The sequence below is a fragment of the Rattus rattus genome, chromosome 3, assembly GCF_011064425.1.
Source record: "Rattus rattus isolate New Zealand chromosome 3, Rrattus_CSIRO_v1, whole genome shotgun sequence".
Taxonomy (NCBI): Eukaryota; Metazoa; Chordata; class Mammalia; order Rodentia; family Muridae; genus Rattus; species Rattus rattus.
In genome coordinates, this window is record NC_046156.1 from 63455624 (window position 1) to 63480744 (window position 25121).

The 25121-nt window shown below is 45.1% G+C and overlaps 1 protein-coding gene across 1 annotated transcript in view; it reads right to left on the reverse strand.

Annotated features, from left to right (window-relative positions):
* The window catches only part of Nup210l (nucleoporin 210 like), a 106351-nt gene that overhangs the window by 23984 nt on the left and 57246 nt on the right, over nt 1–25121 (reverse strand). Inside the window, exons 17-29 of the mRNA XM_032897883.1 lie at nt 21747–21939; nt 20727–20815; nt 19935–20039; nt 19393–19494; nt 14472–14600; nt 12248–12375; nt 10912–11044; nt 7982–8044; nt 6928–7107; nt 5462–5542; nt 4834–4965; nt 1805–1963; nt 1287–1378 (exon numbers count right to left, since the gene is read on the reverse strand). Of these exons, the coding sequence (XP_032753774.1) occupies nt 1287–1378; nt 1805–1963; nt 4834–4965; nt 5462–5542; nt 6928–7107; nt 7982–8044; nt 10912–11044; nt 12248–12375; nt 14472–14600; nt 19393–19494; nt 19935–20039; nt 20727–20815; nt 21747–21939 (1586 nt within the window). The remainder of the gene's footprint in view (nt 1–1286; nt 1379–1804; nt 1964–4833; nt 4966–5461; nt 5543–6927; nt 7108–7981; nt 8045–10911; nt 11045–12247; nt 12376–14471; nt 14601–19392; nt 19495–19934; nt 20040–20726; nt 20816–21746; nt 21940–25121) is intronic.

Consider the following 25121-nt stretch of genomic DNA (forward strand, 5'->3'; position numbering starts at 1 on the left):
TCACACACTGTTACACATACACTCACACACACTCACACACTGTTACACACACACTCACACACTGTTACACACATACACACTCTTACACATACACACACACACACGCACACATACATCCTTCTATATTCACACTTGCACACATACATTCTTTTTTTTTTAAAGATATTTTTATTATGTATACCTGCAGGTCAGAAGAGGGCACCAGTTCTCATAGATGGTTGTGAGCCACCATGTGGGTGCTGGGAATTGAACTCAGGACCTCTGGAAGAGCAGTCAGTGCTCTGAGCCATCTCTCCAGCCCAGCACACATGCATTCACACTCTTATACACACACTCTTATATGCACTCACACACTCACACACTTTTAGGTTATTTTTGGTTATTTTTATGTTGTATAAATTATTTCATTTGAAACATTATTCAGATTAGAAAAACCACTTAAAAGTAAATGGTAGGGTTGGGGATTTAGCTCAGTGGTAGAGCGCTTGCCTAGCAAGCGCAAGGCCCTGGGTTCAGTCCCCAGCTCCAAAAAAAAAAAAAAAAAAGTAAATGGTAGCTCTTTCTGAATTCAATTAAAAACATTAATTTTTTTCTGTAAGACAGGGTTTCTTTGTGTAGCCTTGCCTGTCCTGGAACTCACTCTATAAACCAGGCTGGCCTTGAACTCATAGAGATCCACCTGGTCTCTGCCTCCCAAGAGTGCTCACTGCCTGTCCCTAAGAATGTTTTTTTTTTTTTTTAAATTTAGTATTAAATGTAGCTAAGATGGGCCACCACATGCAGGTGTGCACAAGCGGTTCCTGCTGCTGTACTTCCAAGCCATCCGGCTCACTTACTTTTTGGTTCTGGGGCCAAATTTGGGTTATCAGGCTCATGCCCTAAGTACATTTATAAGCACTTGCCAGCCCTAAACTTTATTTATCAGAGAAATGGAGAGAGACAGAGACAGAGAGAAACAGAGACAGACAGACAGAGACAGAGACACACACACACACATACAGAGAAACAAAGACACAGAGAGAGACACAGACAGACACACACACACACACATACAGAGACAGATAAAGACACACACAGAGAAACAGACAGACAGACAAAGACAGGGGTGGGGAGAGGGAGAGGGAGAGATGGGTGTGGAGGTCGGAGGACAGTTTTGTGGCCTGTGCCCCAGTGGCTTGCTGGGTACAGTGTTCAGACTACCTGCTGGGCCACCTCTCCAGCCCCTGCGCACAACACTGTACTGGAGTTTCTTCACGTCAGAACCTACTTTCCTTCCTCTTCCTTACCTGTTGGTGTGCAGCTTGAGCTGAGAATTCATAGGCATCAGAATCTGCTCACGTTGGCAGTCTGCATAGAAAAGTTGGAGTTTTTCAAATACCTAGTGGGAGAAAATAATTTTTCCCTCATTGAAGGGGAGAATACAAGTTATGATATCTTTTCACATGTGGATGCGTCTCCTCTCCAGGCAATCCAGGGGGACTGTGTGTTGTGTGGAGGTCAGAGGACAGCTCCAACCTTATTGAAGCAGGACCTCTTTTATTTCTGCCATGCCGCTCTAGGGGGATTCTGTCTGAGACTCTCAGCTGTAGGGTACTAGGATTACAGATGTGCACCACCATCTGCCTTTTTCGTGTGGGTTTTAGGAATCAAACTCAGGCCATCAGGCTTCGGCAGCAAGCAGTCAGCTTTTTCTAGAATAGTGAATACTGTGTGAGAACTTAGTTAGAGCTACAGGTCAGAGCCGTGCCGGGCACCCCACGCTGCCTGCCTGCTTCAGAGAGACAAGAGTTAGGTGGGTGCTTACCAGGATCTGGATCTCATCGGACAGCTCGAGCACATTCCCCTCAAACTGACCGAAGGAGCTGTTCTTACTGCGGACCGTGACCTTGATCGTGGTCCTGCCAGCGGCTTTTGTGTGAACAACCATGGCAAAGTTGTTCTCAGCCGGAAGTTGTAGAAATACCTAGACAGTAAAGGGATGGGGTGAGAAAGTATTCACTGGGGCTGGGCTGGAGGCTCTGTGCTCACTTCTCATACAGGGAGGCCTGGGTTCCATCCCAAGCACATCAAGGGGGATGCCTACGGCTCGGCAGGCCCTCAAGGGGCAGAGGCAGGAGGATCAAGAGTTCAAGGTCCCCAGCTGCTGTGGCACAGGCCTTTAATCCTATCACTCGGAGGTAGACACAGGTGGATCCTGTGCTTCTGAGGCCAGCCTGGTACACACAGGGGTTCCAGGACAGCCAGAGCTACATAATAGAGACCTTGTCTCAAAACTCCACGTCCAAGGTCACTTTCAGACACTTCCTGAGTTCAGACCTGGGCTTGTATGGTGCAGCACACCTGTTATCTCCTCTCCTCCGGCCTCTCTGCCTTCCTCTCCCTTTCTCTTTCTCCTCTCCCCTTTGTAACTTCCCTTCTCCCCGTTTCCCTTCTCCTCTTCCTCCTTACTCTCATTTTAAAAATAGGATCTTCCTCTTTTCTTTCTTAGTTCTTTTCATTAAAAAAACTAAGACAAATCTATTTTGTTTTAGAGATCTTTAAAAATATTATGTGTATGGGTTTTTTAAAAAAATACTTATTTTTATGTATATGGCTGCTCTATCTGCATGTACACCTGCCTGCCAGAAGAGGGCACCAGATCCCATTACAGATGGCTGTGAGCCACCATGTGGTTTCTGGGAATTGAACTCAGGACCTCTTGAAGAAAGGTCAGTGCTCTTAACCACTGAGCCATCTCTCCAGCCCACCAGTTATTCTCATTTTTGTTTTATGCGTATGGGTGTTTTGCCAGCATTATATCTGTGCTCTGTGCAGTGTGTGTGTGTGTGTGTGTGTGTGTGTGTGTGTGTGTGTGTGTGTGTGTGTGTGTGTGTGTGTGCAGTCCCCATTAGACCAGAAGAGAGTGTTGGATCCCTTGGGAGTAGAGTTAGATGATTGTGAGCTACCATATAGGTGCTGGGACCAAACCTGGATCCTCTGGAAGAGCCATCTTTCCAGCCTCTTGACAAAATCTCATATACCCCAGGCCAGCCTTGATCTTGCGATGTATTTCATGATGACCTTGAACTCCTGATCCTCCTGTCTCTGCCTCTCTAGTGCCAGGATTATAGGGATACACCACCACACTGGGTTTTTCTGTTCCTTCTTTCCTTTCTTTTCCCTTCCTTCCGCCCCCCGCCTCCCACCCCCCCAAAGGGTCTCACTATGTTGTACAAGCAAGACTCATTTTCAATCTCCCTGACTCGACCTCCTAAATTCTAGGCTTCCAAGTGTGTTCTAGCAGGGTTGGAGAAGTAGCTCAGCAGATAAGAGCACTGGCACTCTTCCAGAGGACCCAGGTTCCAGCACCCACATGGCAGCCCAAACCTGACTGTAACTCCAGATACAGGACTTCTGACACTCTCAAAAATGTATGTGCAGGCGAAAGACCAAAGCACATGATAGTAAAAGTAAATGAATTGTATATTAAACAACAACACCCCCCATGTGTTCTACCACACCTCATTTAAGGACTTGTTTTCTTCCCTCATTTCCCTTCCTGTTCCCAGCAGCATGGGCAGCCTGAGCAAAGCAAGCTTCTGTGCTGGTCAGCCAAGGCTGGCAAGACTCCGAGCATCCTTCTGTGTAATCTCCAAGCCAGCCATTCACGTACATGGCAGAGAAGAAAGGCATCCCTCGGTGTAGTTCCCCTCTGTCTTTTTCAGGCTTCAGTGTGAGGTGTGATGGATGGGCATGAAAACCATCTTCAAAAACTTCAAAGTCTTTTTCTTTTTATTAATTAATTTTGAGACAAGGAAGGTGTAGCTCTGGTTGGCCTGAGATTTGTTATGTACACCAGGCTAGACTAGAACTCAGAGACATATGCTTCTACCTGCCTCTGCCTCCCAAAGAATGCTGGGATTAAAGGTTGCATCACTCTGCCCAGGTTAAACACCGTCTTTTTTTTCTTTTTAGATTAAAGACCCAGGGCCTTGTGCTTGCACTTTATGGGTGTTACCGAGTTACCGAAAGCACTAAAGTTCACGATACACTAAACTGAGGTAAGCAGGCCAAGAAATGTCATCAGCAATCAGAAGAGACTCTGGAAATTTGAATTCTCAGATGTGAACATTGACAAATGTACAAAAGAGAAGCTGATACTCACAACATTCCAGATTGAATTTTAAATTCCTGGGCAAAAATAAATTCCAGAAACAGGATACTGTGTTACTAATTTTTTGTCTTTCACTTGAATTACAAATAAACTACATTTCCTGCATGTGTTATAATTATTTTTTAACTAATAAGCTTTTGCATGAAATTGTGTCAATTTGGGGTTGGGGATTTAGCTCAGTGGTAGAGCGCTTGCTTAGCAAGCGCAAGGCCCTGGGTTCGGTCCCCAGCTCTGAAAAAAAAAAAAAAAAAAAAAAGAAATTGTGTCAATTTAAGCCTAAATAATAAACAATTCTTGATAACATTGGGCAACAAAAGAATCCCTGAGGTGGGCCAGACATGAAGCCATCTGTGCCTGGAATTCCAGCATTCAGAAAGCAGAGGCAGGAGGATTACTGCAAGTTCAAGGCCAACCTGGTCCACACAGAGAATTCCAGGGCAGGACAGCCAGTACAAAACAATGACGCCCTGTCATTTGTGGAGGGTGAAGGGCCAAGGAACAGTGGTTAGGAGCGCTTGCTTTTGCAGAGGACCCCAGCTCACTCCTGCCTGGGATGCTTGCTCCAATGGACCCTGGTGCTCTTGCTTCCAAGGACACCTGCACGCATGCATACCCTGCAATTAAAAGCTAAAGGTAAGTCCTACAACCCTCATGGTGATGCATACACAGGCAAATCGTACCTCTGAATGCCTGGGTACCAGGTCCAGCACATCCCTTTTGCTCATGGACCAGTGGAATGTGAGCATGGGGCTGGCATTGCTGAAGGAGAAAGGAGTCTGGGTACTAGTCACTCCCATGACGTAAACTGGCATCTGAAAAGAAAGTGTGGTGTTGTGCTGTATACCCTGCCTGCCTACCATTATCCAAATAGTGAGCCCAGAGCATGGCTCTCATACCAGAGTTGGGAACGATGGCGCACACCTAGAATCCCAGAATTCTGGAGACTGAGGCGTGAGGATTGTCTTGGGTTTCAGGCTAGCAAGGGCTACATAAGACCCTGTATCAAGAAAAGCACACACATGGGGGCCAAAAAGGTGCCTCAGCCATTACAAGCACTGGTTTTCTTCTCGAGGACTCAGGTTTCATTCCCAGCACCCACATGGTAGCTCACAACTGTCTGTAACTCCAGTTCTAGGGAATCCAACGACTTCTGGCCTCCATGGGCAACAAGCACGCACAGATAGACATGCAGGAAAACACCCATACGCATAAAATTAAAATAAATAAATCTTTTTAAAAGAGCAGATGTGGGGGAAGGAGAGAGGAACAAAGGAGGACCCACTTGCACACTTGCTTTGTGCAACTGACCTCCGTGGCTGTGACGAGTCGGGTCGCAGCCGCAAGGATCCTAACAGCCTGGAACTGGACAACTTCAATTTGGACTTCATCCTGCTCAACAAGTGGAGAGCAAGCTTAGGCCAGGAGGCTTCTGTGGGCTGGCAGAGATACTTACAACTAGCTCATTATACCGCTTCTGATATTCAACAACATCAAAATCCCTACCATGTATGTTTGATTTTTTTTCTTATAAAAAAAAAGTTCTATAAAGGGTAGGAACCACATCTTGCAACAGTGCCAAGAACTCTGTGGGTTCTCCACGTGTTTTCTGTGCCAAATGAGGGGCACCAGAAGGAAACTCCTGATATCCTCGCACCCTCTTCATCACCTGTACCCATGACTGTGGGGCAGTGGACCACAAGAGGTAGCCTGGTCCTTGGTTGAGCTAAAGGCTTTGAAGCCCTGGAGACCATGAAGGGATGGTAGGAGTTTACTTGTTCCCAGGCACCAGTCCCCTGCCACTAGCTGCAGTCCCCCATAAATTTGTGGCCATCAGTTATGTAAGGGCAATGCTGCAGGCCCCTCCACATGTAGATGAGGCATCCCTAACGTCTCAGACCCAGACAACAGGGAAAGAGAGGGACCTGTGGTCATGTAGACTCAAGATAGATCTCCATGGGGTTGGGGATTTGGCTCAGTGGTAGAGCGCTTGCCTAGGAAGCGCAAGGTCCTGGGTTGGTCCCCAGCCCCGGAAAAAAAAAAAAAAAAAAAAAAAAAAAAAAAAAGATAGATCTCCATGCTAATGAGATACCTAGAGGCCTGGAGGGCATAGCCAATAAGTTGTTCTTCCCAGACATTCCTCCCAGCAAAAAGAATTTAGCCTCAGGCACATCCTGAGAAGTGGGGTATAGTTTTACACGTCCGTTTCCGTCTTGGCAGTAAATGGTTTGGAACCACCGACTGTCTCTTCTCATCGGGTTTCACTGGGGGGAGCATGGAGAAGGCCTTTGCCTACGGAGTCACTGTCTAGTCTCCTATAAAGGCCTGTCTGCACTCCTCGCCATGACCGCTGTCAAGCCCAAGCCTGCAGTCAAGCCAAGGACTCTGCACATAGGACCAGCCAGAGCTCCTCTTACCCTCCACCCCACCCTGGGATCCAGGCTGCCAGCTCCCATTCCATCCACTCCATTCTCAGCTCTTCCTCAGCTCCCAGCGGTGCCTGGGTGCCCGAGAGCCTGAGAACCGGATGGCCCCGGCCTCATCACAGAGGACAGACCCTTGAACAGTTCTGCCTGTCCTGGGCCTCACACTTGAGCGGTGCCTCCGGACTTCCCTGTGGTCCAGCACATCCTGCACAGCAGCCTGGAACAAGTGCAGTCAAACTCTCTGTGTCCTGCCTCCCCAAGCAGCCATGCCCTGTGGTGGAGCAGATACAGGACCCACAACCCTACACATAACCCCAAGATTCGGGAGCAGAAACGGCACAGCAAAGATACCTGGGAAAACACAATGACTTTGCCAGTGTCTTCATTCACTGTCTGGATGGTGCCGTGTACAACAGCCGTGCCCACCACTTTGGCTGTAACCTGCCCTCTCCTGTTAACCGCAGCTACAGTCTGATTGCTGATAGAGAAGTGAATGGTGGACTGGGGCTGAGGGCCACCTTCAGACATTATCTGGAATTTAAAACACTAGTGAATGCCTGGAAGAACATAAAGCCACACCCCTCTTCTCAACATTTGTGTTTTCAGGTAACGTGACTCCTCTACTTCCAGGCCAGCACGCGCTGCATCCACACAAGTGTGTGCAGAAGAAACGTGTGCTGCAAATGGCCCACAGGGCTTCACAGTGTTTATGCCACTCGAGTCGTTGACGGTAGAGTCCTTTCTTCTTCATTAGACCCAGCTGTGCTGGGCACACTGCAGAGGACAGCACATATGTGTGCATGTAAAACAGGAAAGGCAAATCATATTTTCTGCTTTAAAAGCATTTTTTTTTAATGCTTAAAGCATGTTGGAGAGATGGCTCATCGATCCAATGCCCCCTTCTGGTTGTCAGACACACTAGCTACAGTGTACATATATAAACGAAATAAATAAATAAATCTTTTTAAAAAATCATCTAATTGCTTCTCAGTCTTTTGGCTAAGATCAAGTGTAAAAAAAAATCATCTATATCATCAACATAGATTTTCATAGATCACAGGCATACATATGCAATCCTAGGACTTGAAAGTCTGAGGCTGGAGGGTTGTCAGGAGTTCGAGGCTAGCCTGAGCTGCTTAACAAGGCCTTGTCCCAAAAACCAAAACTAAGGGGCTGGAAGGATGACTCAGAGTTAAGAGCACTGGCTGCTCTTCCAGAGGACCTGAGTTCAATTCTCAGCACCCACATAGCAGCTCACAACTGTCTGTAAGTCCAGTTCCAGGGGACCTGACATCCTCAAACATAAATACACACAAGCAAAACACCAATGCATATAAAAAGTAAGATACAAATTATTAAAAAAAGAACAAAACTAAATCCAGAACCAAAGCCTAGGAGAGCTCACCTGCATCATGTTAGTGATGATCAGGGTCATTTTCTCAGGAATGAGTCTAAATGGAGGAAAGACCTGGGGGAAACAAAGGGGCAGCATCAGCCACTGTGGGTTCTGGGCTCTGTTGTTTGTAGCCTTCCCCTAAGGAAACTGCTCACTGCACACAAACAATAACACCACACTATGCACTTTGGTTTTATTTGTATCAGCAAAACCATTCAATAGTGTTTAAGCAACTCACTCTGCCTACTCATTAAGATTACGTTTACAGGTAAAGGCACTTGCTACCAAGCCTGACGAACCCGGTTTGGCCTTTCTCACCTGTGGCATGAGTGCCCCTCCTACACGCAAAATAAATGTAAAAAAGATAAGATTATACCTAAAGCTTCTTCCTTTTCCATAAAGTAGAGAAAACAACATGGTTCATTGTCAGGTGTCTATCAGCTTAAGACATGAAAGAGTGTTGGGTGATCTTCTGGAGGACACAGCACCCACATGGTGGCTCACAACCGTCTGTAATGGGATCCGATGCCCTCTTCTGGTGTGTCTGAGGACAGTGACAGTGTACTATATATAATACATAAATCTTTAAAAAAGTGTAAAAATCGGGAGCTGGAGAGATGGCTCAGCAGTTAAGAGCACTGACTGCTCTTCCAGAGGTCCTGAGTTCAAATCCCAGCAACCACATGGTGGCTCACAACCATCTGTAATGGGATCCGATGCCCTCTTCTGGTGTGTCTGAAGACAGCCGCAGTGTACTCACATACATAAAATAAATAAATCTTTAAAAAACATGTAAAAAACTGGCTGACAGCCATCTTTTTTGTTTTTGTTTTTTCATGTTGGAGACAGAACCTAGGGTCCTATGAATGCTAGGCAAGCATTTTTCTGCTGAGCTACAACTTCAGCCTCTATCTTTAAATTATCTATCAATCTTGCTTTTTGCAGATGGTGTCACAATGCAGCTCTGGCTTGCCGGAGACTTACTATGCAGACCAGGCTGGCCTTGAACTTGCAGCAGTCCTCATTTTAAAAGGTAAAAAGAAATTCTACATTATATGTGTGGGTATTCTGCCTGCATATATATATATAAGTGCACCATATTTCGGAGGTCAGAAGAGGGCATCAGATCCCCTGAGCCTGGAGTTATAGATGGTTTTGTGAGTTTCCCTGTGGATGCTGGGACCTATTTCCTAGATCCTCTGCAAGAGCGACAAGTCTTCTTTTTTTTTTTTTTTTTTTTTTTCTTTTTTTTTTTTTTTCGAGCTGGGGATCGAACCTCGACAAGTCTTCTTAATCACTGAACCACATCTCTACATCTTCAGTCCTATAATAATCTGTTAATGGCATAAGAAATTACTTTGTACAAACATTCGCTGGACTGTTTAAGTTACAGATGTCTTCATGCTTGTATATATGTGTATTGTGCGCATGTTTGTGGAGATCAGAGGTCAAGGCTGGGTATCTTCTTGAACCATTCTCATTGAACCTGAAGCTAATGAGTAAGCTAGGCCAGCTGCCCAGGAAGCTCCCTGGACCTGTGGGTCTCTGCCTCCCCAGGCCTGGGATTAAGGGTGCGTGTTATGCCTGGCTTTTCATGTGGGCACAGGGCAACGAACTCAGGTCTCCGTACATTTGCTGCAATCCTCTCAGCCCTAGATTACTTCTTATGTAAGACTAAGATGAAAACTGTAGGTAGGGTGGGTGGTGTAACTCAGTGGGTACCTGCTTAGCGCGCATGGAGCCCTGGGTTCAGTTCCCAGAACCATATGAAGTGGGGTGTAGGCAGTAGATGCCTTTTACCCCAGCACTCAGGAAATGAGTTCAAAGCCAGCTTGGAATACATGAGATATTGTCTCAAAAACCAAATAATAAGAAAAAAGGTTATATTATTTATGTTAAAATATTCAGAGGCCAGCCATGGTGATACTTGCCTTTAATCCAGGACATGGAAGGCAGAAATAGGTAGATCTCTTTGGGTCCAAGGCCCACCTATTCTACATAGTGAGTTCTAAACCAGCCTGGGTTACAAAGTGAGATCCTATCATGACATAAAGTATACACACGGAAGAGCTTGCCGCTTTGGAGCACGCCTGTGCTTGCCTTCTGAGAAGGCTGAGGCAGGTTAGGAATTTGATGCCAAGAGAGAGAGATAGAAGGAAAAAGAGAGATGAAGAAGCTGGGGAGATGGCTCAGTGGTTAAGAGCACTGGCAGTTCCTCCAGAGGACCCAGGTTTGATTCCCAGCACCCACATGACAGCTCACAACTATGTGCAACTTTACTCTCTGAGGAGCTGACACTTCTGGCCTATGTTTTGCACCTTCTACATGGTGCACAGTCACACATAGGCAAAACACTTATACACACAGAAATTTTGAAAGATGAGAAAAAAGGTTGAGAGAAAGTGACTATAATTCATTTTAGTGGGTTAGTGTTTTGTTTTTGTTTTTGTTTTTTTGACAAGGTCTTACTGTGCATTCCTGGCTGCCTTGGAACTCGATTTGTAGTCCAGGTTGGCCTTAAACTCATAGAGATCCACTTGCTGATGCCTCCCCAGTGCTAGGACTAAAGTGGGTGCCACCATGTCTGGCTTATTAGTGTATATGTGTACACATGTCTTATGTGTGGAGGCAGAGGACAACTTCCAGGAGTCAGTTCTCTTTCTATCGTGTGTTCCAGGGATTGAACTCAGGGGGTCATCAGCCTTTCCTATCAGGCACTTTCACCAGAGAAACTGTCTCACTAGCTCATTCACATATATGTACATACACATATACATATAAACTTTTTATGTGTGCTTTCTAAATTTTCTACAAGAATTATATCCCATGTCTTTATTAATCTTGGAGAAAAAATTGGTTAATTTTACCCAGGAAAACATATTCTGTATAAATGGGAAAGGACCATGATGCGAAGTGAGAACCTGAGGGCTTTTACTCACCTCGATGTGCCGAGGCGCTGATGTGAATTTCCTCCCGGTTCTATCTGTGGCAATGGCCACAAGTGTGGTTTGTCCAACAGTGACAGCACGGAGCATGTAGTTTTCAGAGTATTCATCCTGGTCTTCCATTAATCTGCAAAGACCCATGAGGTATTGGCCAGAAAGATCTGGCAGTTTTTGCTTGTTTGAGGCAATCTCCCTCTATGTAGTGGCTATCCTGGGACTTTCTATGTAGACTGATCTGGAACTTACAGAGATCTGTCTTCCCCTGCCTCATGGTGCTGGGATTAAAGGATTAATTAAAAATGCCACTAAGCCCTGCTAAGATCTGGTTTTGAGAAGGATCAGTAGTAATTCATCTTTCTAAGATGCTTAATATATTTTAATTCTTGCTAAATGGACCTTCCACAAAATGAATCTCCAGAGTCAAGACTAATTTCCTTCAAGAAAGAAAAAAAAGAAAGAAGTTTCTGGGGAGCAAACCCTTCCTCTCAGGCTAAAAGGATTAAGTGTGGTAAGAACAGAGTGGTAGCATTGTAAAGACCAAATTCCCTGGCCCTTTCTCTTTGTATTTTGAGACAGAATCTCATATAACCCAGGATGGCCTTGAACTCATGATCCTGTCTCCACTCCCAAGTGCTGGGATGACAGGTGTAAGCTACTGTGCTCAGGAAATCCTTGCACGTCTTCTTTTTCCAAAGAGACCACCAAGAAGGTTTGCTGGACAATTGTGAAGGTCTTCCAGGCTGGCTGGGGCACTCCCAGAAGATAACATCCAAGGAGAGTTTTAGACAATGACATATTTTAGTGCTTAAACAAGGCATTCAGGAATCTTGACTATTTTAATTTTAATATTTAATTTTATGCTTTTATTTTACGTGTATGGGTGTTTTGTTTGCATGCATGTCTGTGCATCACTTGTGTGTCTGGTGGCCAAGGAGGCCAGAAGAGGCCATCGGATCTCCTGGAACTGGAGTTACAGATAGCTGAAAGCCACCAAGCAAGCTCTGGAAATCAAATCCAGATCCTCTGGAAGAGCAGCCAGTGCTCTAACCACTGACCCATCTCTCCAGCCCCATTATTTTCATTTTTTGAGGGAGTCCTGTGTAACTTAGACTGGCCTTAAACTTGTGGTATTTGTTTCTCTGCCTCATGAGTGCTGGGGTTGCAGGTGTGCACCACAGCACCCAGCCTGGACGAATACTTCCCAGAGACACTGATGGAGGAGAGAGTATAGACTGAGACGGCTACAGAAAGGACAGAAAACAATCGGACTTAACTAAGGGAAGCTGAGAGGCCACCAGGAGGGAGAAGAGAGGTACTGAGTGGAACTCACCGCAGCGTGACAATGGCAGATGCCAGCTGCAGCCTGACGTCCATGTTTCTGAAGTACTTGTTCCGGAAAGGGTGCTTAGAAGAGCCAAGAACCCTCACAACCACTAACACGGTTTTACCGATCTCAACCTAGTGATTGAAAAAAGGCAGCAAGGGACAGGTGTTCATTAAGCAAGGATGGTTAAGTTTCTGAGGGGCAGACATTTCTGTGCATGACAGGTGCTCCTGGTCCACTCTGGTCAACTCCCCCTGACGCTGGGTGTACTATTCGTCCCTCCGGCCCCGAGGATTTATTCACTCTTTCTTTTCTTTTTTTTTTTTTTAAGATTTTTTTTTTATTTTATATGAGTACACTGTAGCTGTCTTCAGACACACCAGAAGAGAGCATCAGATCTCTTTACAGATGGTTGTGAGCCACCATGTGGTTGCTGGGAAGTGAACTCAGGACCTCTGGAAGAGCAGTCAGTGCTCTTAACCGCTGAGCCATCTCTCCAGCCCCACTCTTTCTTTTCAATTACACGTATTTACCTGAGTGTATGTGCATGCCTGTGCGTACGACCTAGCCATACACCTGTTTCTGTTTGTCTGCGTCTCCTTTGCACCTCTCCCTACTCTGTAGCCTGGGCTGGCCTGAAACTCATTGTTTGGAACAGCAGCCTGACTCTGCTATCTGCATTCAGGGCTTGCTCTTTTTTCTTTTCTTTTCTTTTTTTTTAAGTTAAGTCAGTGTCTAACCCTGTAGCCCAGGCTGGTCTGGACCTCACTATGTACCCCATGTTAGCCTCAAACTCATGGCAATCTTAGCCTCCCGAGTACTAGGCTTGAAGGAATGAGCCTCTGTGCCTTCCTTTTGGATTCTGTTGTTGTGTTGACAGGGTTTCCTGTTGAGACGGCCTTGAACTCACTATTCAGTGGATGCCCTCACTCCTGGGATTACAGACTTGCACCACTACACGTAGTATATTGGTGTGGACAGTAAACCCAGGGGTTTATGCAGGCCAGGGAAGGAGTCTATGAACTGACCTGTATCCCCAGTCTCTTCTTGGATTTTAAACATTTATTATTAGCCAGGTAATAGTGTATGCCTTTCATCTCAGTACTTGGGAGACAGAGTCAGATAGATCTCTATGAGTGTGAGGTCAGCCTAGTTTAAAGAGTGAGTTCTAGGACAGTCAGGGATCCACATGAGGAATCCTATTTTGAACCCCCCAACCCGTGTGTGTGTGTGTGTGTGTGTGTGTGTGTGTGTGTGTGTGTGTATTTAGAGAGGGCTGTGTTCTCTGTGTAGCCTTGGCTATCCTGGAACTTACTGGTAGACCAGGCTGGCCTTAAACTCAGAGATCTGCCTACCTCTGTCTCCCCAGTATTGGGATTAAAGGCCTGTGCCATCACCACCCGGTTTGGTTTTTTGAAACTTGGCTTCTCTAGGTAGCCCTGTCTGTCCTGGATAAGACTGGCCTTGAACTTACAAAGATCTGCCTGATTCTGCTTCTGTTGTGAGTTAAGGTAAGCACCATCATGCCAGGTTCCTTCTTGGATATTTTAAAAGTAGATTTTTTGTTAGCATTGCACTAGGCTTATATTTTCCTCATGACCCCCTTTTATTTTTTGAGCCGAGTTCTTCCAATGTAGCCTAGAGTGGCTACAGTATCTTGATCTTCTTGCTTCAGACTCCTAAATGCTGGGATTATAGGTATACATCACCATGCACGGTTTAAGTGTTTTTTTTAAAAAACATTTTACTTATCAGACATGAATTAAGGCTGAAGCTTAGCAATTGGGAGAATTGTTAATTAACTGAAATAGCATGGGTACACATAGTGAGTTCCAGGCTAGCCTGGGCAACAGGGTGAGACTCTTCTCAACAAACAATCAACCTAAAAGTACCCATTTTATTTCTCTTATTTTCATCATGCTTAACACTGGAATGGTGTTTGGGTTTTTGTTTCATTTGATTTGTTTTTGTGGAAAAGATGACAGTCGACTTTGGAAGATGACACGCTCTTGAGGGATGAGATTGGACAATGGCCAAAGGGACCAGCGAATGGTGGTAATTTAAAGGCTGGCATTTTATTCATCTAAGATCTTGGCAGGAACTGTAGTTGAGAGATTGCATTAATATATTGAAGGGGCAATAAAAATATATTGAAGGGGCAATGAATAAAACTTGTGTCATTTCTGACATGAAACAACTCTCTGACTTTATCAGATAAAACAACTCTCACCTTATCGATCAGATCCAGCTCTACCTCCTGTATGTCTGACACCCTGACCTGGGCCATTGCTGGACCCAAGTAGGCCAGGCACAGGTCATAGACTTTCAGGGTTAGAAATCCAGGATGTACTGGAACTAACTAGAAGGAAGAAGATGGTTTTTAGTTGCAGCAAAACCACACATGGAAACAGAGGTTAAGAAACTTGAAATTCGGGCTGGGGATTTAGCTCAGTGGTAGAGCGCTTACCTAGGAAGCGCAAGGCCCTGGGTTCGGTCCCCAGCTCCAAAAAAAAACCAAAAAAAAAAAAAAAAAAAGAAACTTGAAATTCAGTAGCATCTAACATATACCACCAGGGAACAGATTTCATGAATGAAAATCATGTAGATATGTGCTATTGTGTTAGTTTGATTAAGTATGGCCCACAGACTAATGTGTTGTGTCTGAATGCTTGGCCCATAGGGAGTGGCACTATTAGGAGGTTTGGCCTTATTGGACTAGGTGTGATCTTGTTGAAGGAAGTGTGTCACTGTGGGGGTAGGCTTTGAAGTCTCCTATATTCAAGCTAAACCCAGAGTAGTACACACTTTCCTTTTGTCTGCTAATCAAGATGTAAAGCTCTCAGCCCTCCTCCAGCACCATACCTGCCTGTGCCCCCATGCTTTCATGCCATGATGATAATGGACTAACGTTACAGTTAGGACCATAAGCTGGCCCCAGGGAAACCCTGTCCGTTATAAGAGTTGCTGTGGTCATGGTGTCTGCTCACAGCAATACAACCCTAACTAAACAGCTGTGACTGCAGATGGTGGTGGAAATGGATTAGCAGACTTCTCTGTCTTCATTCCAAAGCTACCGTGTGGCAGAGTGCTTCGATCATCCTATGTCCATACCTGTCTCAGTTTTCTTTAAAAAAAAATGTATTTATTCATTATATATAATTATGCTGTAGCTGTCCTCAAACACACCAGAAGAGGCCATCAGATCTCATTACAGATGGTTGTGAGCCACAATGTGGTTGTGGGATTTGAACTCAGGACCTCTGGAAGAGCAGTCAATGCTCTTAACCACCAAGCCATTTCTCCAGCAATTCAGTCTTCAATTTAAAAAAAAATGGCAGGGGTGGGGGCTGGGGTGGGGAGATGGCTCAGCGGTCAAGAGCACATAATGTCCTTCCAGAGGTCCCCAGTTCAGTCCCCGGCGCCCACATGACGTGGTGCGCAGCTGCTTGTAACTCTAGCTCCAGAGGTCAGAAGCCCTTCTCTGGCTCCAGTGGCTTCTTACACTCAGTGTACAAACCACACACTGAAACATGTGTACACACATAACTTAAAAGCTAGTAATAAACATTTTACTAAGCACAAACATTATAGGCAGGCATGGTGGCACACACCTTTAACCCCAGCACTTGTGAGTTAGAGGCAGGTGGGTCTCTAAGAGTTCAAGACCAGCCTGTCTACAGAGTGAGTAACAGGCCAGCCAGGGCAACCAGTAAGATCCTGTCTTAAAAACCTTTTTGAAAAAACAAAGCAAAACAAAACTAACTCAGGAACATATCAAGTCAGGTATGGTGGTGGTGCAAGCCTTTAATCACAGCATTAGGGATGCAGAAGCAGGTGAATCTCTGTGCGTTTGAGTCCAAACTGGTCTACACAACCTGAGTACCCAGACACCCACAGCTACGCAGAGAGGCCATGTCTAAAAAAGACAAAAATAAAACACATCAAAGCCCAGAGAGATGGCTCAGCAGTTAAGAGCACTGGCTGCTCTTCAGTAGGGCTCAATTCCCAGCACCCACATGGCTGTCTGTAACATGGAGTCTGTAACTCCAATTCCAGGGAATCCTATACCCTTATACAGACATACATGCAGGAAAAACATCAATGCGTATTATAAAAAACGGAGGGGTTGGGGATTTAGCTCAGTGGTAGAGCGCTTGCCTAGGAAGCGCAAGGCCCTGGGTTCGGTCCCCAGCTCCGAAAAAAAAAAAAAAAAAAAAAAAAAAAAAAAAAAAAAGGAACAAGTCAAAAGATTGTTCCCCAAGGCTGGACCCAAGTTAACAACCGCCATCCATAATCTACATGGACTCAAGGGTAGAAGTCACGTGGTTACTTCAGTGGGTGTAGCAGACACTGTTGTCAAAATCCAGCATCCCTTCATGATGACAGCTGTGATGAAATAATATTGGTAAATTTCATGGGGATTGAACCTGGGTCCTCTGGAAGAGCAGCCAGGGCTCCTGACCACTGAGCCATCTCTCCAGCCCAAAGATGGGAATCTCTTAAGGGGGATGAATCCTAAGTTCCCAAGGAACATGCATTTTGTCAGAAAGCACAAAAAAGGCAGAGGAAGATGCAGGCAAAGAATGTGAAGGCAGTGGGTGACAGTCCCTTGTCAAACCTAATGCGGCCGGCCCCTAACGCAGCATAAGCTCTGTCCAGTCCATGCATGTGTTTTCATCATCCACCTCAAACATGGAAAGTGGGATCCTTTGTTACACGACCAGGGGTTCAAGGCCCAATTCAAGGCTGACACCTCCCGCTCCACCTTAGGCTCCTGAAGTTGCCCAGGCACCTGTGAAGACCTCACAGCAAAGGACTCTGTCTGTCACTGTGAAAACTGATGGACTGGCACAACCACCCCGCCATGGTTTTCAGGTAGCTACTGTGACCTCCACCATCCCCACAGGCAGTTTCCATGTGGCCCCCCTCCCCAAGGCACACAGATTCCCCATGGCTCATCTCCTGTGCTGTTTTACAAATAAACTTGAGACAGGATCTGTTAGAAATAAAACAACCTCAGAACACGTGTAGCTTAGAAAGTTAAAGACCTCTAAAATGAAAACTTTAACATAATCTCAGTACTTGGGAGGCAGAGTCAGGCCAATCCCTGTGAGTTGTAGACCAGCTTGGTCTACACAGCAAGTTCCAGGTTAGCTAGGGCTATACAGTGAGACCCCATCTCAAAACAAAAATAAAAACCAAACAAACCTAGATGTAATGGGGCTGGTTGCCAAGGCTGACAGCTCTGAGAGACTGATCCCTACAAGACTTACGTGACACAGCTACAGTGCTCCTGGGCATTTACCCAAAGAGCTCCAGGTCAGGATCACAGATGTGCACATCCTTGTTTACAGCAGCCCAGTTCACAGTAGCTGAGTCACAGAATCAGTCTTGGTATTCAGCCACAGAGGAAAACGAATATGTGGTGGGTATACACAATGGGATGTTTTCAGCCATAAAGAAGAGCTAAGTCATGTCATTTGGAAGAAAATGGCTGCAAATGGCCGTCACATTAAGCGAGTCTCAGAAAGACAAATACTGCATGCTTCCTCTCATTTCTGAGTCCTAGATTGTGTGTAGACACATAGAATCTTTTGTTTTGTTTTGTGTTTTGTTCTTTTCAAGACAAGGTTTCTCTGTGTAACCCTGGATGTCCTGGAACTTGCTCTGTAGATCAGGCTGACCTTGAACTCAAGAGCTATATTCTTTCTTCTGCTTCCTGAGTGCTGGGATTAAAGGTGTGTGTCACCACCACCTGACTAGACTCATATGTGTACAAAAAACTCTATCAGAGGCAAAATGGAGTACAGAACGGATAGTGCTACAAAGGGTGGTACATTATACATTTGCCCTGAAATGGCCATATGCAACCCAGTATAATACAGTGCAAAGAAAAAAGAGTGTTTTGGGTTGGGCATATGGTCCAAGCTTTAGTACCAGCACTTAGAGGGAGACTTAGAAGTAAGGTCAGGAGTAAAGTCAAGCTTTGGCCTCATAATAAGTTCCACACCATCCTGGGCTATGTTGAGGTGTGGCCTTTTCTGTCTATTGTAATGCTAAGTGCAGGCCCCCAAGACCTGGTTGTCCCAGAGACTGGAGAGGGTCTGTGCCTACAGCTTGGCCCCAAGTTATTTCTGACTGGCAAATAAAGATGCTGACAGCCAATAGCTGGGCACAAGAGACATAGGTGGGGTTTAGGTTTCTGGGGCTTGGGGGTCAGAAAGAGACCATGAAGAGGAGGAAGGTGCAGAAGGAGGAGAAGCAGCCATTAGTTAGGATTTAAGAGAATGTGGCCCTGAGGGCTGACCAATTGGAGCTAAGAGCAGCCCAGATGAAACACAGTAATAACTCGGGGTTATCAATAGGAAAGTAGATTCTAATAGCATGGGAGGTAGGTATTCACCCAGCTCTTGTGCTGTTTAGGGATTATTGTAAATATAAAGGCTGTGCATGTCTTTTATTCAGGAACTAAAGGGTCAAAGGCAGGGTAGAAACTCTGGGTTGGGACTAGATAATTTCTGTAACAGGCTGTTTGAATGTTTTAAAAAACTAGGAGGGGTTGGGGATTTAGCTCAGTGGTAGAGCGCTTGCCTAGGAAGCGCAAGGCCCTGGGTTCGGTCCCCAGCTCCGAAAAAAAAAAAAAAAAAAAAAAAAAAAAAAAAAAAAAAAACTAGGAGATGAAGAGATGGCTCAGTGGTTAAGAGCACTGACTGCTCTTCCTAAGGTCCTGAGTTCAATTCCCAGCAACCACATGGTGGCTCACAACCATCTATAGTGGAATCTGATGCCCTCTTCTGGTGTGTCTGAAACAGCTACAGTGTATTCACGTACATAAAATAAATAAATAAATCTTAAAAAAAAAAAAAAAAAGAAACAAACTAGGACCAGAAAGACAGTCCAGATGTAAGGGGGCTTGTTTCCAAGGCTGACAGCCTGAGAGACTGATCCCTACAAGTTGTCCTGTAAGCTCCTGCAGCATGTACACTTAACACACACACACACACACACACACACACACACACACACACACACACACACACACACACACGATAAAAAGTTAAAAAACAAAACAACACAACAAGGACAAAAGAAACGAATCGTCAAAAGTGTGTTGCCCTGAGATCACCAGTCTAGAAGCTTCGCTGATGCACCTGGACCGAGCCTTCTGATTCCATGTAAGTGGTGGTGACGATGTCTTGCTCACTGCTGTTGACCAGAAAGTAGCCAGATCCTTCCACAAGGCTAAATACTTCCTACAGAAAAATCAGACCAACAACGTTCCATTCTTTTCACTCATAGACTAAAGGGGAGAAGTTCTACTAAAAACAAGACCAGTGGGCAGATAGAAGACAAACTGAGATGGCCACACAGTGGCTCTAAAGACACTGTTCATCCTTCCTATCACGTCTGTGTGTTTGAGCTTCTTTTTCTTTTTTTAAAGATTTATTTAATTATATGTGTTGTCTTCATAGCAGAGGAGGGTATTGATCCCATGAGACTTAAGTTATAGACAATCGTGAGCAGCTGTGGGGTGCTGGGACTTGATCAGGACTGCTGGCACAGCGTCCAGTGCTCTTAACGCTGAGCCACCGCCCAGCTCAGGCCATGTATTTGCTTTTCAACAGCAGGTGAAGCATCTTGTGGCCTCACCACAGTAATGTCATGTCCTCCCTGCTAGGTTCATGTGGCTCACCTTCACATCAGGATGGTTGTAGATGGTGGCGTTCTCAGGCTGGACTGTGACATCTTCTACCAGGAGTAGTTCTACCCCTGCGGACCTTGGCGAGTTGGAAATCCCCTAGCCAGGAAGTGAGCACAGCAGACAACAGTTAAGAACTCTCTAGCCAATGATTTGGGGAAGAGGTCTTTTTTCCATTGGTTAATTTATTCACTTTACATCCTGATTGCAACTTCCCTCCTTCCAGTCCTCCCTCACATAGTCTCTCCCCCATGTTCTCCCCTTCCCCTCTAAAGAGAGGGAGGTCCTGCCTGGGTACCAACCCACGCTGGCACATTGAGTCACTGTAGATGAGCATCCTCTCCCACAGAGGCCAGCCAGGTGGCCCAGTGAGAAACTCGAATCAATTTCTGTTTCTTCCCTTTTTTCTCCCTTTCCCTCTTCCCCTTCTTTCCTTCTGTCTTTATTAGTTCCTAAATGAGAATTTCTTTCAACATATTTTGCTTATATCCCCCTTTCCCTCCAAATCTTCACAGACCCCCTCTTACCCTACTACTCCAATGTTCCTTAGAGTCCCATTTCCCTGCTAGCTCTAACTCCTTTCTCTGTCTCTCTGTCTCTCTTTTGAACACACACACACACACACACACACACACACACACACACACACACACACACACACACTCACACACACACACACACAGAGCATTGAGTTTTGAGATAAGATCTTCCCCCAGGCTGGAATTGCAGGCATGTGCTGTCATGCCAGGTCCTAATCTATATTCCTTAATCATAATTTCCACTTACTTTTGGGCTTCTCTTCCCCGAATAACCAGCAAAATTGACTCCAATGAGCACAGTCCCCTTTATCTGATGCACCTCAAGGATCTGATGGCCTAAAGCAGGAAAACACTGTAAAAACAGGTATATCCACTGCAAAGCAGACTCCAGAAAGCTAATGTTTGTCTCAGTTTTTCCAAATGACATTTTATTGGGAAAAATGCAGAAAGGGGAGAAATACACACTGAAATAGAATATTGGGTTTGTACTGAACCTGCTATATGACTCCAGCCAAAAATTGAACTCTTAGGTTCTTGTGAAATTAGGCCAGGCAAAACCTAAAATTCTTTCTTCCTGTAATGGCCTAAAAATCCAAAAATGGCTGAAAGCATATATATATGGGGACATTTTTTGTGTATAAAATTTCAATTTATAAATAATAATAACAGACTTTTGGATCATTTTTCCTGAAAGATTTTATTTATTTAATATATATCATGTCTTCAGACGCACCAGAAGAGGGCATCGGATCCCATTACAGATGGTTGTGAGACACCATGTAGTTGCTGGGAATTGAACTCAGGACCTCTGGAAGAGCAGTCAATGCTCTTAATTGCTGAGTCATCTCTCCAGCCCCCTTTTCTTTTTTTTAATACTTTATTTTTATTTTATGTGCATTGGTGTTTCTCCTGCCTATATGAAGCTGTGTGAGGCTATCAGAAGCCATGGAACTGGAGTTAAAGGCAGCAGTGAGCTGCCATATGGGGGCTGGGAATTGAACCAGGGTCCTCTGGGAGAATAGCAGTACCCTTAACCCCTGGGATCTTTTCTTAGTGTCATTAAATATGCAGGATTTCACATAAGTTATACACATGTTCTATCACTGAACAACACTGTCAATCCTACCTCTGTGTTTTTCTATAAAAATCCACAAATATCAAAGATGAAAGGCAACACAGTAAACTTTAGGATGGACAATTGCTCCTAAGGAAGCATCGTGAACCATTTAGTAATGCCCTATGGCTAAGTAAAAGCTATATACAGTACCGTGCAGCCGGGTCTGCCCACTGCCATCGTCTCTGGCTACCATCTCCACTGACTTAGGAGTTTCAAAACGGGCTAGCGTCTCGTTGGAAGATTTCCATTCTAGCATCAATGAGCTGAAATTATCAAACTTCCTCCCGTGCTGATCAAATACTGCCAGTTCCAGGACCGTGTCCCTCACACTGGACACAGGAATCTGCAGGAAAAGAAAAGATCATAAAAATTAGGGGTCATCAGACCAGCTTAGTGGGTAAAGGCCCTTGCCACAAAACCCTGGAATGGATTCTATCACTGGAACTCACGTAAAGTGGAAAGAGAGAACCAACTTCACAAAATGGTCCTCTGATCTCCACACAGAAACCATGGTAACCGTGTACACACACACACACACACACACACACACACACACACACACACACACACACACACACACACACACACTGCATGGATGCAGACAATAGCTTACTTCTAAAAAATTCAATAGCCTTAGAGCTGACAAGCTATCTTTGAAGAGAGGTCTCCTCTCCTCTTTCCATCTCAGTACTCTTTCCATCTCAGTAGGTCTTTGCCTGGCCAGCAGTTTTTAACATGTGGTGTGCTTTCTCTTTCTCTTCTCTTTCTTCCTCACTTTCAGGGGCCTGGGGATAGGTTTTTTTTTTTTTTTTTTTACTGCTCTTTTTCTGAGTGACGTAGGTATTGTGGCACTTTAAACCCCAAAAAATATTTCCTTTTTTTTTTTTTTTTTTCGGAGTTGGGGACCGAACCCAGGGCCTTGCGGTTGCTAGGCAAGCGCTCTACCACTGAGCTAAATCCCCAACCCAAAAAATATTTCCTAAGAGAGAACACTTTTCTATGTAAACAAACAAAACAATAATATTATACTTAAGAAAAACATTTTTTAATTTTAATTTTGGCTTTGTGCATGTGTGTCCACGTGCAGCCCATGCACATGTGTACAGGTACTCACTGAGATTAGAAGGTGTGGCGTTTAATAGGTTTGGTCCTCATAGACTCATGTGTTTGAATGCTTGGCCCACAGGGAAAGGCACCATTGGGAGGCGTGGCCTTGCAAGAGGAAGTATGTCATTGTGGAGGCGGGCTCAGGTCTCACAGTCGAGCTCTGCCTGGTGTGGCGCAGTATCCTCCTGCTGCCTGTGGATCTAGATGTAGAACTCACAGCTCTTTCCAGAACCATGTCTGTCTACATCCATGCTTCCCACAATGATAATGGACTAAATCTCTGAAACTGTCAGCCAGCCCCAATTAAGTATTTTCCTTTATAAGAGTTGCCTTGGTCATGGTGTCTCTTCAAAACAATAGGAGCCCTAACTATACGGAGTGGTCATTGGTTGTTCTGGAGCTGGAGTTACAAGAGTTGTAAGTCGCCTGATAGGGGTTCAGGAACGGAACTAATGTCCTCAGAATGAGCAGCAAGCACTCTCACCACTTACCCAGCTCTCCAACACCTGTGCTTGTGAATGCTGACATCAGTCCTGGAGAGACTGTGCAGTGGGGTTTAGAGTGCTGTGCAGTGCGGTTTAGAGTGCTTGTGCTACAAGCAAAGGACCTGAGTTCAGATTCCCCCAAGCCTGCACAAAGCCTGGTACAGTGTCTATGTGACTGCAACTCTAGCGCCTTACAGTGAGGTGGAAACAGGCAAACCCCTGAAGCTAATGAGAAAGCTAAAGACCCTGAGTCCAATGTGATGGAGGACAAAGGCTGGCACCTAGGGTTGCTTTCTCGGAACCCCACTGTGTGTCACAGGTCAGGCATGGCTGCTTGCGTGCACGCACACACACACAAAGATGAAAAGGAAGAACATCAACGATATTAATGTAGTGTCATTAAATACAGACGATATTAATGTAGTGTCATTAAATAGAGTCAACACTTCACTTCTGAAAACATTCCTCCAAATGCCTTCTACATCCTTTAGGGCTTTTGTTGATTTATTTTTGAAAGGATTTCATCTTTATTTATGTGTATTCATGTATGCCTGTGTGTGTGAGCCATGGATGAGCAGGTACCCAGAGAGGCTAGAAGAGGGATCCCCTGGAGCTGGGGTTACAGGAGTGAGCCTCCTAACATCGTTGCTGGGAACTGACAGGAGGTCTTCTGGACGAACAGTCAGTGCTCTTAGCTGCCGAGCTACCTTTCTAGTCTTGATTTTTTAAAAAAAATTATCTATGTATCTCATCCATCCATCCATCCATCCATTCATCCATCCATCCATTTTCGGGTTTTTCAAGACAGGGATTCTCTGAGTAACCCTGTGTTTTTTGGACTCCTGCCTCTGTCCCCCCTGTGCCTGGATTTAAGGCGTGCACCACCACTGACCCGGCTGTTTGTTTTGGTTTTTTGAGACAGGCTTTGTATTAGTCTGAATAGGTTTGGCCGCAGAGGCGCATGTGTTTGAGTGCTTGGCCCACATGGAGTAACACTGTTAAAAAGTGTGGCCTTGTTGAAATAGGTGTGACCTTGTTGGAGGAAGTATGTCGGGGATGGGGGGTGCCTGTGCTCGAGTTCCACCCAGAGTAGAAGAGACCCTCTTGTTGGCCGTCCGAGGAAGCCAGTCTCCTATTGCTACCTTTGGATCAAGATGTGGAAGTCTTGGCTCTTCCAGCACCAAGTCTGCCTGGATGCTGCCATGTTTCCCACTATGATAATAATGGACTGAACCTCAGAAACTGTAAGTCAGACCCAATTAAATGTTTTCCTTTATAAAAGTTGCCTTGGTCACGGTGTCTCTTCACAGTAATGAAATCCCAACTAAGACAGGGTTTGTCAATATAACAGTCCTGGCTGTCCTGGAACTTCTTTCTAGATCAGGTTGGCCTTGAACTCACCGAAACCCGCTGCCTCTACACCTGAGTCCTGGGATTAAAGGTGTACAACACCATGCCCACTCTTAAGCAGCCCTTGCTGACTTTCCTACTTCCATCTCCCAAATTTTGGGTGTGAGCCACCACTCCAGCTTTATATCTTTTAAAATTTTGATCACAAGGTTAATTAAGATGTATATTTTATGTTGTTGCTTTATCTCTTTAGATTCCCTTAATTTAGAAAATACCTTCCTGGAAGCTAGGGGTGTAACTCGGTTAATAGAATGTTGAGAGTGAGTAAGATAGGACGTTGACACCTAGAACATTATAAAAAATGAAGGGAAGAGGATCAAGAAGTCCAATGTTCTCATGATCTGTGGGTACCAGGCCACGGATGGTGCACAGACATACAGGCAGACCAAATTCCTATACAAAAAAAAAAAAAAAAAAAATCTGACCCCACGAAAGCCAGATGAGGATACTGAATCTCCTAGAACTGGATTTATAGATGGTTGTGACACATCATGTGGACAAGGATTGAACCTGGATCCTCTGG